Source organism: Anguilla anguilla, chromosome 17, assembly GCF_013347855.1.
Source record: "Anguilla anguilla isolate fAngAng1 chromosome 17, fAngAng1.pri, whole genome shotgun sequence".
Classification (NCBI taxonomy): domain Eukaryota; kingdom Metazoa; phylum Chordata; class Actinopteri; order Anguilliformes; family Anguillidae; genus Anguilla; species Anguilla anguilla.
Window position 1 is genome coordinate 22121250 of NC_049217.1, and position 14435 is coordinate 22135684.

Here is a 14435-nt window from a genome sequence, read left to right on the forward strand (position 1 = left end):
TAAATACTGTATGTGTGGAAGTTACTCACACTTAATTGAAAGTAAAAAATCAGTCATAGGGTCCCTCAAAGCGTGCTGGTGGGCCATAAAGATAAGTTTCAAAACGGCCAGAGAAAAGGATATCAGTGTGACGTCTCTCAGAAACATGACCTCATATGGGGTAATAATGGAAGTGCACCTGTGGGTCAGTGCTTAAAAATAACATGTTCTTTCCTGCCACCCCCCTCCCCCCGATACATACAAAAACACACACACACACACACACACACACACACACACACACACACACACCTGTATCCTTTGTCTCTAAAGGACACCCCCCCCCCATCCCCTCAGGAAGCTGGGGGAGTAGAGATAGAGTAGTGGGGGAGGAGGACGGAGAGATGACGGGAACAGAGCAAAGTGGAGGACAGTGACAGACAGGTGGCTGGCAGGAAGGTAATCAGCTTAAGTCCAGGGAAGGAGGAGGAGGAGGAGAGAGGGAAGAGTGAGCTCACAGGAGAAATAACAAAAAAAGAAAGAGACAGAGAGAGAGACCTTTGGGCTTAACTTTCATTTGTTAAAAACAAGAAAAATAAATATTCACCAATATTGACCTCCATCCAAAAACAAAACACAGAACAAAAAAGGAAAAAACCAAAAAAGGAGAGAGAGAAATAGAGAAACAGAGAGAGAGAGAGAGAGAAAGACAGACACTGGAGCATTGTATTTGTTAAATAAGGGATGCTGTAGATTCTGAGCAAACAGTAGGCCCCGTTGTCTGTTGGATTTTGACTGATCTGTCAGGTCACGTACGGGCGGGCCCCAGCCCCCCCCGTCTCACGCAGCTTTACGGGCCGACACAAAAAAAGGGGGGGGGGGTGAAGGGGCGCCGCCCTGCCGCCGGCGCCGTCCCTCACAGGGTCCCCCGCAGCGCCCCGCACACTCGTTTTTTTTTTTTTGTTTTTTTTTTACCGTGCTTCTTCACAGACGCCCTTTCCCAGGGTGACTTCATGCACTTTCGCACGCATTTCCAGAGGAGAGGAGAGGAGAGGAGAGGAGAGCGGGGGAAAAGCGCCCCGCTCAGCACTAACGGGGCCGAGCCGCCGCGGGGGACCGGAGCCCGAGTCCTGTGGATTACAGCTCCGAAACCAGCCATCTACCGCAGCAGCTGCACTGACTTTTACTACAGGCCTCTCCTGTAAAAGAGATTTTAATCTCAACGAGAGACCTGTATAAATAACTGACAATAAAAATACACATTTTTTAAGGCATCTGGCAGATGTTCTTATCTGCAGCCATTTAGACAGTAAATTCTTTTTTACATGCGATTCATTTGTACAGCTGGATATTTTTACTGCAGCAATTCGGGTTAAGTACCTTGCTCCAGGCTACAACGGCAATGTCTCACCTGGGTTTTGAACCTGCAACCCTAGAGTTGCACGCTCGGTTCCCAAACCACTATACTGCACTGTCATCCCAATTTATCATTTATATAATTTCTCTCATCCAGAGCAACACTGTGCATACTGTAAAGTGAGATGAACACCAGCATTAGGTGCCAACAAAATACCACAAAAAAAACGAACTGTAACAAACATAATATTGTGCATACTCCCCAGACCGTAAGTAATGACCAAACGGCCTGTCCTCTGCACTACAGTGGTTCTCACGAGTGCCCCTCAGAATGGGAGATAGTGATACAAGAGTGCAGCACATGGGACTGTGCCATTAACTTCAAAGAATGACCAGTGGTAAAGCAGGTTGTGATGGATGGGGAGAGGTGGGGGGGGGGGGGGGGGGGGGGGGGGGGGTTGGGGGGGGAGGCTAGTGAGGATGGTTCCTGGACGAGACCGCCGTGCCGTGCGTTCCGCGAGAAGCCAGCGGGGGGCATTCCGTTTCTGAGGGCACACCCCCAGGCATGAGCAGCAGTCCAAGAATCACTTCCTCTATAAATACGACGTGTGAGACACCAGGAGCCCCCCCAGAGCCGCTGTGGACCCTCTGAAGGCCCCCCCCCCCCCCGGCCTATTCCTGTACGCTCACATTCAACACCCACCCCACACAACACACGCTGAAGGCTGATGACAGTGGAAAAAGGTGGGGGGGGAGGGTGGGGCAATGGACTCCCCCCGTCTAGTTACCGCAGCTGCCCCCCCCCCCCTTCTCTGTTACCACAACCGAGAGGCCGGGGGAGTAAAAAAAAACACGCGTGTGAAACCGAAACCGGTTTCAGCTGCCCCCTCCGTAGGCGCGGCACCGACGTCTCCGGGACGTTCCGATTCACCTCGAGCGAAGGGCGCTGTACGGAGGTCAGCCTGCGAGGACGAGCGCCGCCGCGTGAGCTACGGAACAGCGCGGGGCTCGGGTTCGAGTCCTCCTGCTCACCGAAACCACAAACCGGGGTCTTCGTCAGCGCTCTTAGAAGGTCGTCAGAAAAACAGACACCCCCCCCCCTTTCACTTTAAAGAATGTTTTGTTTATAGCTCTGTATATTTGTAATGGACATGAAATATTAGCTATATATATTAGCTATGTATATGTAGCTATATATATATATATATACTGTGTTTATTTACTATGCAGTAAAAAAGGTTCACTGCTAAGTCAACTCTTACAGAGCTTATATGAGTCCAGTAAAGATCCAATGTGTTTTCTCAGAGTAAAATGAATTAGTTGATTTGACTGAGAACATTTTTACTGTGTTGCCTGTTAAATAGCCACTGCATTGGAGTGTTGGATAAAAGTTTCTGCTGTGAACCGTTTTACTGAGGTGGGGGTCATTCTACACACAGTGAGCCTTGACTGAGCTGAACAAGTTTGGGGCTCCCTGGCATTAGGGGCTAGACATAATCTACAGGCACTTAGCAGATGCTCTTATCCAGAGCGAATTACACAACTTTTAGCAATTTACATAGTACCCATTTATACAGCTGGATATACTTGAACTACTTCAGGTTGCGTATTTAGCTCAAGGCTACAATGGTAGTGCCCTACCTGGGAATGAAACCTGAAACGTTTAGATTACCAGCCCAGTGACCAACCATCATACAACACTGCCACCAATCAGAGGACACCGATCAGAGGACACCAATCAGAGGAGGGTCCGAAGGGAGTCTCCAGAGCTCCAAATTCCCTATGAAACTCAAAGGTTTGTCTCTCTCGACGGCATGACTGGGAAGACCCGAAGTGTCCAACGATGGCAAGCGCGACGCAGCGTGCAGCAGTGGCTTCTGGGAACGGACCGCTTCGTGCACAAGGCGCTCGGAGCCTCTCCAGCAAGATCTCAGCTGAGAAAAAATGTGATTTTTTAATGCTTCATTTATAAATGGCCAGTAATGTATTCCGCCAACAGTAAATCTGTGTGATAAGGGAGAGAAGGGAGAAAGCGAATATAGAGCATCATTAAAAGGATGAAGGCGATAATAATCATTGCTTATAGGCTATATGCTAATTGGACTCATGTTGCAGTTCAGCAGCTTGAAGCTCCGGATAGGTGCTTGGGCATGGGAGGGGAGGGGGCAGTCAATCAAACTTACAATGGTCAGAACCTACTAGAGAGCAATGGGAGAAACATAGAGGTCTGAGAGAGCTGAGATTTGTCATGGCTGATCATCCTTCCTAACACTCCGCACCCCTCCCCCCCCCCCCCCCCCCCCCCCCCAACCATCGACCTACCTCCAGTCTGTCTCTGAGCGACTACCCACTCAACTCCCCCAAACAGAGACACACAGAAAATGCGTTTCCTTTGTCAATCCCTGCACACCGCACTTGTAAAGCTACAGTAGCACCTGTCAAACTGTTACATGTCGTCTCTTACCATGCCTGTGGCTGAGTGTTACCTCTGGTTTTGCCTGTTTGATTGTGCAGCTTATGACAGAGAAAGGAAAAGACAGAATGACAGAGAGAGAGAGTGAGAGAAAGAGAGAGAGAGAGAAAGAGAGGGGAATGGGAGACAAAATGGGAGTGTCGTTCTGCTGTCATATTGCAAGGAACGCTGCCTTTGCTACCGCTTTCGAATTTCTGGCACGTGCTGACGGGCTGCATTGTAGAAGAAAGGGCGCCGAGGTTTCGGTTTTTAGAGTGGTAACCGTGGGGCCTGCCCAGCAGAGCTCAAAGCCCAGATAATTATAAACTCCCTCGCTGTGAATGGCCGTTTGAGTTGCAGCTGGGCTCTTCACGCGGGTAAATGTTGGCACTTTTGTCTCCCATTGATTGCGCATGGAAATGCATAGAACGTGGGAGGATTAAGTCCGCTGCGGTTCCACGGTACCGGGAAATCAATGCCGTTGTCACTCACCGCTGCCTTGTAAGCGTTTTTCAATTCAAGCCCCGGTTATTCAAATCTGAGGCGAAGGCATCCATATCTGTCCGAAACGCACGCAAGCAGCAGCAGCAGCATCATCAACAACAACTACTACTGACGAACGGGAAATCGTTACAACAAACGCGCTCGCATTCAGATACGCTTCACATTCTCATCAGGCAGCGAGCGGAGAGCAGGCGCGGGGGGGAACTGTCAGTCACCGCACGCCTCTCTGTGAATTGATAGAGTTGAACAGCTGAGGAGGAGCGACTTCGACTGAGAGAGAGAGAGAGAGAGAGCATCACGGCACACCGTTTCGGAGGACTGCTTCTCCTGCAAGCCAGTCCGAAAAGGGGGAAAGAGACAGTGGGAGTGGGAGCTATTATACTGTAAAGGCATTAGTCTAAGTACTACCCGGATCATTGTTTTCATTACTGTCCACGCAGGGGGGTGCAAGACCAACGAGAATAAAACAAAGCACCCCAACCCACCACCACCCCCCTCCCCGCGAGACAATAAACTGGACATACTGCTATATGAGCGCCAGGTTCGCAGGCGAGCTCCTCAATATCCGAGGAGACGAGCGGGGGTGACAACCGCCTCCGGGATTCTATTTTTGGGGTCGGAGGAGGAACGCAAAAGACAGAAGAAAGAAGAGAAGGGTGGACAGCAGACGCATCCCTAATTCTGTCATGCTTTCTCTCGCTCTGGAAAGGGATTAACATACTGCGGGTTATGCGGATCACCGGGCTCACACACACGGGTGATGCGGTCCGTCGGGAGGTAGAGAGTGGGGACCAGTGAGACTAGATTCTGGCTGCCTGGCTGCCTGTCTTTGGTGTCCCAGCACAGTGGGATAACGGACAGTGTGTAGTCAACACTTTTCATTTATTTAACAATTTCTTTACTTATTTATGACAAGACAGTTCTTTGGTGAACGCAGCTCTGAACAAAGGAAATAAGGAAAAGGCATCGCGAAAAAAACCCGATCTGCAGTCCTAAATAAGTCCGCTATCCTGTTTTATAGGACTAGTAGGCTGCACAAGAAGAGGGATATTGTGTGATTGGAGGTGCATCATCAAACCCCGCACCCAAATTTGTTTGAGGCTCTGCGTTGAGTCGTTGCGTAAACGCCAAAGGTGCCTGAAGAGTGCTATCGCAAGCTCAGCGGGGGAGTTTAAATACGAAATGTGACATTTATTAAATCTCCTAAACACGTGACACGTGCGTCCAGCAATCGAGGATCTGTTTACATCTCACAAGGTAGGTTCCCCCAACCTTTCCGATCGCATCGATCGACCGGTCAATGAGATCGGGGTGGATGCTTGTGCGGTTCTCTCTGTGTCCATCAATATCACTAGCCTCATTCCATGTCTTGAACGCGCCGCCCCTGTCATTTAATAGAACTGTAGCGATCTGTCACGTGTCGTGTCGCCACACAAAACGTTGAAGTTATGTTGTGACCATCAATCATCGAGGTGAATACGTGAATACGCGGTGCTATTGCACCAAACGCGGTTTTAAATATGCATGATAGGTGGAATATCTGTGTGGTCACGTGGTCGAGCTTCTAGAGAGGGGTCAGATATAAGTTTACACTGGGTGACTGGCACGTGGCCCTGACCTCTGGGGTCACTGGAAAAGCACCTAGAACCTTAACCCATTTGCTGTAATTATAAACACCGTAGGAACAGGTCACACATTGTTCATCCTAACGCACCATTCATGCGCAGGTAATCATTGTAAAAGTAAATGTACAGGACCAAATGCCCATGTCTTTCATGCAGTCTGCCTGGAATTAAATGAAGCTTTTTGGTGGTAATGTTACAGCAATTCAATGCTTCTAACAGCCTATTCATTGTGTTTGCTCAGTGTTGGTGGGCAGGAGTTGTATTATCCAATGGCAGTACTATCGTCTGTATATTTGGATTACATATTATACAATATAGGAAAGTAAATTGTATCTGTTTTTGTAATATAACATATGTCTGTTTATGTTGTTAAAAGACCTTGGACACATAAATGACATCCTGGACACATATGCACTGACCTAGTCCCCCAAAGCACACACACACACACACACACACACACACACACACACACACACACATATACATACATATTCACACGCACATTAGCGATGAAGCGATGCTCTTTTTTTAGATATGCGGATCATTCCCCTTCCCCTGAAACAATAGTTTGCTTTAAAGTCCAGGAGCCAAACAATAATTTGTGAACCTCCCTGTAGCCGCTGCCACAGTCCGCATTGTTTTGTGAGACTTTCTAAAAAAAGACTTTTCTGACGAGATATTCAGTTTCAAGGCTCAGCCAGTTTGGTCAGCTGCTGCTCCTGATACCCCAGCTGTTATCCTGTGTCGAGAATCTGGCACCAGACTTTCAGGACGGGTTCAGGGTCACACCCACGTTTTTGGCCCAAACATCATACAGTAAGGAGTTATGTTGTTTGTTTATTTGTTATGTGTTTTTTTTAATGGTTATATGTTGGACACTGGGTGTCTCAGAGTCTCCCTTTCTTAGACACCTGGGGGCAGTTTCACAGGCTCAGATTAAGCCTAGTACTAGACCAAATTCAAATTTGAATGGAGGACTAAGCTTAATCTGTGTTTGTGAAACTGGCCCCTGGCGTTATAGGGTGTGGAATGAGGGGTAAAGGGTGGTATGATATTCTGTCATGGTCTGAAGTCAGGACTTCAGAGGAAGGGCTCAAAGGTGCCTTCTCTGGGAAACGTACCAGTATGTATGGACCTGTATTCAACTGGCAGGACCTTGTGTGTGTGTGTGTGTGTACGGATGTGTTTGTACGCGTGTGTGTGTGCACGAGCATTCTGTTTGTGTGTGTGTGCGTGTGCGTGTGTGTGTGTGTGTGTTGTGTGTATGGGTACATGTGGACATGTGTTTGCACGTGAGTATATGTGGGTTTATACGTGCCGTACTGTGGAAGGAGGTTAACAGCACTGTGAGCTTAATGTCGATCCAGGAGGCAGTGGGGCCACAAGCTTCCAGATACCCTGATTCTTGCTGGGCTAGTTCTGATGAGAAGACTACTCTCATAACATTAAAGTGTTCTTCCCACTATGCTTTTTCTAAACCGTGATGCCCACGGACTGTGATTCGAACACCAGTTCAAAGGGGGGAGACATCATGCTGGCTTGGAACTGACATGTTCCTGAGTTCCAAGCCAGGCCCTGCGATGGGGAGAGATTAAATGATCTGAGTGTTAATTGCCAGCCCAATTAGCATATGGTCACAGTGTGAGACCAGTCACAAGCTAATGAGTGCTAATTACCAGATCTAAGCATGTCTTGAGGGGCTATCGTGGGGATGGAGATGGGGGTGGGGGGGGGGGGTCAATTTACACCTTCAGAAGTAACTTCTTTTTTCAAACGTTTTTGCTCAGTGTCGGCTTTGCAAGCGGTGACTGACGGCAAACTGTTGGGTTGCGCAAAGATAGGCAGATTACATCACTTCCATGACCTTATTGTTAAAAAAAACAAAAAGTTATCATTGTAAGAATAAGATATGGCAGTGGGGGCTTTTCATATGGGACACATGTGATTAAACAATGCAGGGGGTTAACTACCTGTCCAGAATCCAGATCCTGGGGAACCCCCCACCCCCCTAGCTGAGATGGTAGAGACAGTTAAGCAGAAGTCAGTAAAAAAGAAAAAAAAAAACTTTACAGTAAAAAAAAAAAATGTGATATTGAGAAGTTACTGATCATGTGAGGCAGGTAGTTTGTATTTAAACCAAAATTTAGTCCTAAATTTTAGTCCCTTATTTACAAACCCGTATCTTATCTATTTGAAAATTCCCTGCATCGTTTCATTGCAAAACAAGCACATCTTTTTCCTTTTGATGTTTGTAACTTGTTTGTCCACTGTCTTGTGTACCATTGTAACTCTGTGATTTATGTCAGGTGCCACCTTGCAAAAGAGATTGCGATCCCAATGGGTTTTTTTTTACCCGGTTAAATAAAGGTCAAATAAAAATAAAAAATACATGCACACTCACTTCCGCGGGGCAGTCTGCAGGCCGTCGCCTCTTTTCATCGCCAAATCCAGCAGCTGAGCTGCACGTTCCCGTTCCGCCAGAGGCGTGCGGTTCACACACACACACACCTAGCGCCGGCCCACGCCGGATCCACCAGGATTCTGCTGCGAGTAGAACCAGGGGACATAAATGTAAATGAACACACAGACATTAGGAAGAATTTTTTTCGTTGCACACAGAGAGTAGTCAATGTGTGGAATAGCCTGCCAGGTCACGTAGTAGAGGCAGAAACTCTGGGGATTTTTCAAGACTAGTCCTGATACAGTGCTAGATACTATCTAGTCTGTAGGTAATCAGAGCACTAATTTAGTTAGTAAAACGAGCGAGCATTGTTGGGCTGAATGGCCTGTCCTGTTAGGGGTGTCAAGCTTCTGTGCCACGAGGGGAACAAAACCTGCCGAATGAAACGCACCCCTCCGCGGGCGTCGCTACCCCCAAATAATCTGCCTTTAAAATCAGCCAGGCACCGCTACTCAATTAGTCAGGCAACATGCTAACAAAAAAAAAAGAGTAGCCATTGCTTGTGCCTCTGGCTTACCGAGCACAAGCAGAACAGGCCCATTTAAAGAGCGCACTGCTGCGCACAGATGGTTGGTGAACTGCATGTGAGGGAACAGTGGTGCCCTCATAACGTTTCCCTCCAATCAGCTCAACGCTGAACAAACCTTGTGCCTGGATCCAATTAGCGATGGTGCCCTCTATTTTTTTTTTTTCCTGCCGTTATCAACAGATGAATTATCTCTCATCTATCGGAACCTTCCTGGAATCAATACGAGTCGCTTCCCTTTAATAGGGACATCAATCAAGCAGCCAAATTAATAGCCAACTATGCAGTTACTACAGTTTGTAGTCTAATTTAGGGACACCCGCATCACAGCCGCTGTGATTTATTGAAATCCCAATGCATTAAATATGCATTCAATTCCTAGCTAAGTGCATTCCTTAGTTCATGCTCTACTAAGTAGATTTCTTCAATTTCGGTATTTTTGGTAACATTATCACATAGAAAGACATAGTTACATTGGTGGCCGTTAGTCTGGCAGTGTAATTATTGACAATGTGGTAAAGATGTTAACTATGTAAGAAATTAGTGGTTTAGCCTGGAGTAACAGAGTACAACACGCGGCACTCTGATTGGAGGATCAGTTTCCTCTGTTCTTGGCTGTAGTTGGCCAGAAAAACACCCTCTCCTATGTGCAGGCCAATCGCGAAGCTTTACACCAGGAGTGTATTTTTGGAAGGATGGCCTTGGAAGCTGTGGGTACACATTTTTGTGAATAGCAGGCTGCTCTTGACGAGAACAGGCCCAGGTCTTTGTGCAGGTGGTGCTCAGGACCAAAGCCATAAAGAAATGCCAGAATTACTGGTTGCCCCTTTCCGGGTATCATGACATTTTCTTGCAATATTGCAAATGCTGAGAAAAGAGAAGATAAAAGAAAATATTTGATGCTGTGTAGCCTTCCTGCTGTGTGCAGTAGTGTGTAGCAGTGTGGTAGCAGTGTGTAGTGGTGTGCAGTAGCAGTGTGCTGTAGCAGTGTGTAACTGTGTGCAGGAGCAGTGCATAACCGTGTGCAGTAGCAGTGTGTTGCTGTGTGCAGTAGCAGTGTGTAACTGTGTGCAGTAGTGTGTAGCAGTGCGCAGTAGCAGTGTGTAACTGTGTACAGTAGCAGTATGTAACTGTGCTGTAGTAGTGTGTAATTGTTTGTAGTAGCAGTGTGTAGCTGTGTGCTATAGCAGTGTGTAACTGTGCAGTAGCAGTGTGTTGCTGTGTGCAGTAGCAGTGTGTAGCGGTGTGCAGTAGTAGTGTGTAGCAGTCTGCAGTAGCAGTGTGTAACTGTGTACAGTAGTAGTGTGTAACTGTGTGCAGTAGCAGTGTGTAGCTGGGTGGTAGCAGTGTGTAGCGGTGTGCAGTAGCAGTGTGTATCGGGGTGCAGTAGCAGTGTGTAGCTGTGTGCTATAGCAGTGTGTACCTGTGCAGTAGCAGTGTGTTGCTGTGTGCAGTAGCAGTGTGTAACTGTGTGCAGGAGTAGTGTGTAGCAGTGCGCAGTAGCAGTGTGTAACTGTGTACAGTAGCAGTATGTAACTGTGTGCTGTAGTAGTGTGTAATTGTTTGTAGTAGCAGTGTGTAGCTGTGTGCTATAGCAGTGTGTTGCTGTGTGCAGTAGCAGTGTGTAACTGTGTGCAGTAGCAGTGTGTTGCTGTGTGCAGTAGCAGTGTGTAGCGGTGTGCAGTAGTAGTGTGTAGCAGTCTGCAGTAGCAGTGTGTAACTGTGTACAGTAGTAGTGTGTAACTGTGTGCAGTAGCAGTGTGTAGCTGGGTGGTAGCAGTGTGTAGCGGTGTGCAGTAGCAGTGTGTATCGGGGTGCAGTAGCAGTGTGTAGCTGTGTGCTATAGCAGTGTGTAACTGTGCAGTAGCAGTGTGTTGCTGTGTGCAGTAGCAGTGTGTAACTGTGTGCAGGAGTAGTGTGTAGCAGTGCGCAGTAGCAGTGTGTAACAGTGTAACAGGCTTCATAGAGGATTCCTTAGCAGCAGCGATGCAGCAGAACTGGTGAGAGCTGGATCGTTCACTATTACGTAAGAGAGAGAGAGAGAGACAGAGAGAGAGAGAGAGAGAGAGAGAGAGAGAGGGAGAGAGAGAGAGACAGAGAGAGAGAGAGAGAGAGAGAGGGAGAGAGAGAGAGACAGAGAGACAGAGAGACAGAGAGAGAGAGAGAGAGAGAGAGGATGGGGTTGAGAAGAGGGAGGATTGGAGAACACTGTTTTGTGTTGGAGGGGGGTTTTCGGAATGATAAATCTTTCACAGCTCCTCTTAGAACATGTCAACCACATAAGAGGGGTAATTTAAAAATTAATGAAAAATATTTGCTGAGCCAAGGAGAGAAGCAAATGAAGATGAACTGTGAGAAAATGAGGAGGGATTGAGGGAGACAGAGGGAGAGAAAAGAGAGACAGAGAAATAGAGAGAAGGAGAGAAATGAAACCTTCAGAGAATTCTGGAGAGTGATTAAGCCTGCGGTGACTTTGTGCCGTAGTGGGGGTGGCTGGACAGAGGGTGGAGGGCGGAGAATTTTCTCGCGTTGCTGAGTCTGGTGAGCCCTCGCTGTTTTGGGACTGGGGCTTGGGTCTGACCGTTTGGTTTAAGGAGCGTCGGTGCGGGAGTGGGGGGGGGAGGCCCACGGTAAGCCCCGGGGTGGGCGGTGCCAGGGCTCCGGCGGCACGGGCGGCACGGGGAGCGGCACGGTCGGGGGTTCGGCGCGAGCCCCGCTAACGGCAGCCGAGAGGCGAGAGGGAGATGAGATGAGATGGTGATGCGGGAGAGAGGGGGGAGAACTGCAGGATTAGGATGAGCCCCGCCCCCTTCTTTTTTTACCACGCTCTGTCTCCCTACCCCCCCCCCCCTCCGCCCCAAACCACTGATGCTCCCTGAATGGTGAAAAATCACCAATCAGATTCTGTCAGTTTAAATATGCATTCATTTTCCTCGAGATTCACAGGCTGTACAGTGATTAAGCATTCAGTGGTCGAAATGCCCACAAGAGGGAAGAGGTTAACGTTCTGGTTTCCCTAACAACATTACAAAATAACCAAGGGACCCTCAGTGTTACACAGCGTAGTGTGCTGCTAAAATAAACGTCAGAGGACGAGTGTAATATCACGTATTTCAAGTGCACGCATGCAGGCTGTGTTTCATTTCCAAAATGGCCGTTAAGGCGTACGGGCTAATATATCTGAAGTGGCAGCGAGAGAGTGCGGCGGCGAGGTTAATGGGTTTTAGGTACGGCGCTGGTCCGTACTCATTTTCTTCCCCCTCCCTGCTTGTTTACGGTCTCCTCTGCTCTGGCAGTCTCGGCTCGGCGGGGCAGCCGCGCGGCGCAAGATGGAGGCCGCCGAGCCGATTCAATAAAACCTAATTGGATGTTTTATTTGCGGAGGAAATTAAACGGGGTTCGGCCCGCGGAGCCGCTGAGGCTTCCTTCCGGCGCTTTCCGTGCGCCGCGGGCCCCTTCCCGAGCTCCGCTCCGTGACGCACGGGCGCCTCGGTGTGTGAAAACGGGGGGGGGGGGGGGGGGGGGGGGAATGGCGGAACTCTGACTTCACACAGGATGGAGGAAGAGAGTCACAGACTTCCTGCTGCCAGAGATATAGGATATCAGTGTAGCACAGTGCACACACACGCACACACACACACTGTCGCACATGCTCACACACCTGCATGCAAACAAACATACACACAGATGTGCACACATGCATGCACATGCTCACACACATGCATGCGTGCACGCAAACAAGCACGCACGCAGATGCACATGCACACACACACATGCACACATGCATGCACACACAGAGACAGAGGCAGACACGCACGCATGCGCACGCACACACACACGCATGCATGCATGCACGCACACACACACACGCACACACACGCACACACACACACACACCCTGTTCCAGCTGCTCAGTGGGCTCTTAGTAATCTGACTGTGTCATACTGTGTAAAGCAGCGCATTGTTTCACAGCTGAACTAAACCTCCCTGTGTCTGTCTGCCTCTCTCCCTTTCCTCTCTCATTCTGTTTCTCTCTCACTCTCCTCTCCCTTCCCTCTCTCATTCTGTCTCACTCTTCTCTCCCTTCCCTCTCTCATTCTGTCTCTCTATCTCTCACTCTTATCTCCCTTCCCTCTCTCATTCTGTCTGTCTGTCTCTCTCACTCTTCTCTCCCTTCCCTCTCTCCAGTCAGCGATGGCAGGATTCCCCGTTCTCCTGGTCCTCTTCCTCTCCCTGGTGGCCGGCGGCTCCTCGGAGGAGGAAGAGGAGGAGGCGGCGCCCTTCGGCTGCGGCTTCCTGGGCCTGCGGCGGCCCTACACCACGCTGTGCGACCTGGAGGCGGTGTGGGGCGTGGCGGTTGCGGCGGCGGCGGCCGTCGGGGCGCTGGCGGCCCTGCTGCTGGGCCTGGTGCTCCTGGGGCGGCTGCGCTCGGTGACCGAGGCCGAGAAGCGCAGCGCGGTGGGGCCCCTCCTGCTCCTGCTGGCGGGGGTGACCGGGCTCTTCGGCCTCAGCTTCGCCTACCTGCTGGAGCGGGACGAGCGGCTGTGCGTGGTGCGGCGCGCCCTCTGGGGGGTGCTGTTCGCCCTGTGCTTCTCCTGCCTGCTGGCGCAGGGCTGGCGGGTGCGGCGGCTGGCGCGGCAGGGGCGGAGCCCCGGCGGGTGCGCGCTGGTGGGCGCGGCCCTGGGGCTGACGCTGGTGCAGGGCATGGTGGCGGCCGAGTGGCTGCTGCTGACGGTGCTGCGGCTGGGCCAGCCGGCCTGCCAGTTCCAGCCGCTGGACTTCGCCCTGGCCTGCAGCTACGTGCTGGTGCTCCTGCTGGCCGCGCTGGGCGCCGCCGCCCTGTCCCTGTGCGGGAAGGAGCGGCGCTGGCGCTGCAGCGGGGCGTGGCTGCTCCTCGTCTGCCTGGCGTCCGTCCTGCTGTGGGCCGCCTGGCTGGGCTTCTATCTCTACGGCAACAAGGCGCTGGGCCACGCCTCGGACTGGGACGACCCGGCGCTGGCCGTGGCGCTGGTGTCCCAGGGCTGGGTGCTGCTGCTCCTCCACGCCGTCCCCGAGGCTCACCTCTGCCTGCGCCCCGCCCCCCAGCCCTCCGCCCCCGACTACTTCGACACGTCGCAGGCGCCGTCCCGCATGAGGGAGACGAGCTTCGACGAGGACGTCCCGCTCTCGCACCGCCAGTTCGTGGAGAACCAGAGCTACGCGTTCGACGAGCACAGCGCAGGTATGCGAGGAATGCAGCCGCGTTGTGTAACACTGTGTGTGAAAGTTATTTGGAGTTTTTTTTTTTTTTTCTTTTGTGAATGAAGATTCGGGAGAGGAGATTTCCCTAAAACATTGTCTCTACCCACTCATCCAGACTCCTGTTCCCTCCATTCTCAATCCAAACCCTTCCCTGTCAGAAGTTTCTGGTACCACTCCTCTTCATCCCAACCTTCTTCTTCCTCTTCCTCTTCCTCTTCCTGCTCCGTGAGGTCCACGGAGGGGTCAACAGCCTCTTCCTAAAGGCCAGGTGTGATCCCTTCCTCGGACGTC

The 14435-nt window shown here is 50.5% G+C and overlaps 1 protein-coding gene across 1 annotated transcript in view; it reads left to right on the top strand.

The window, feature by feature from the left end:
• Positions 1–3943: 3943 nt before the first annotated feature.
• gprc5ba (G protein-coupled receptor, class C, group 5, member Ba) overlaps positions 3944–14435 on the top strand; it is an 18476-nt gene continuing 7984 nt past the window's right edge. Inside the window, exons 1-2 of the mRNA XM_035399252.1 lie at positions 3944–5548; positions 13092–14124. Coding sequence (XP_035255143.1) covers positions 13098–14124 — 1027 coding nt within the window. The 5' untranslated portion in view covers positions 3944–5548; positions 13092–13097. The remainder of the gene's footprint in view (positions 5549–13091; positions 14125–14435) is intronic.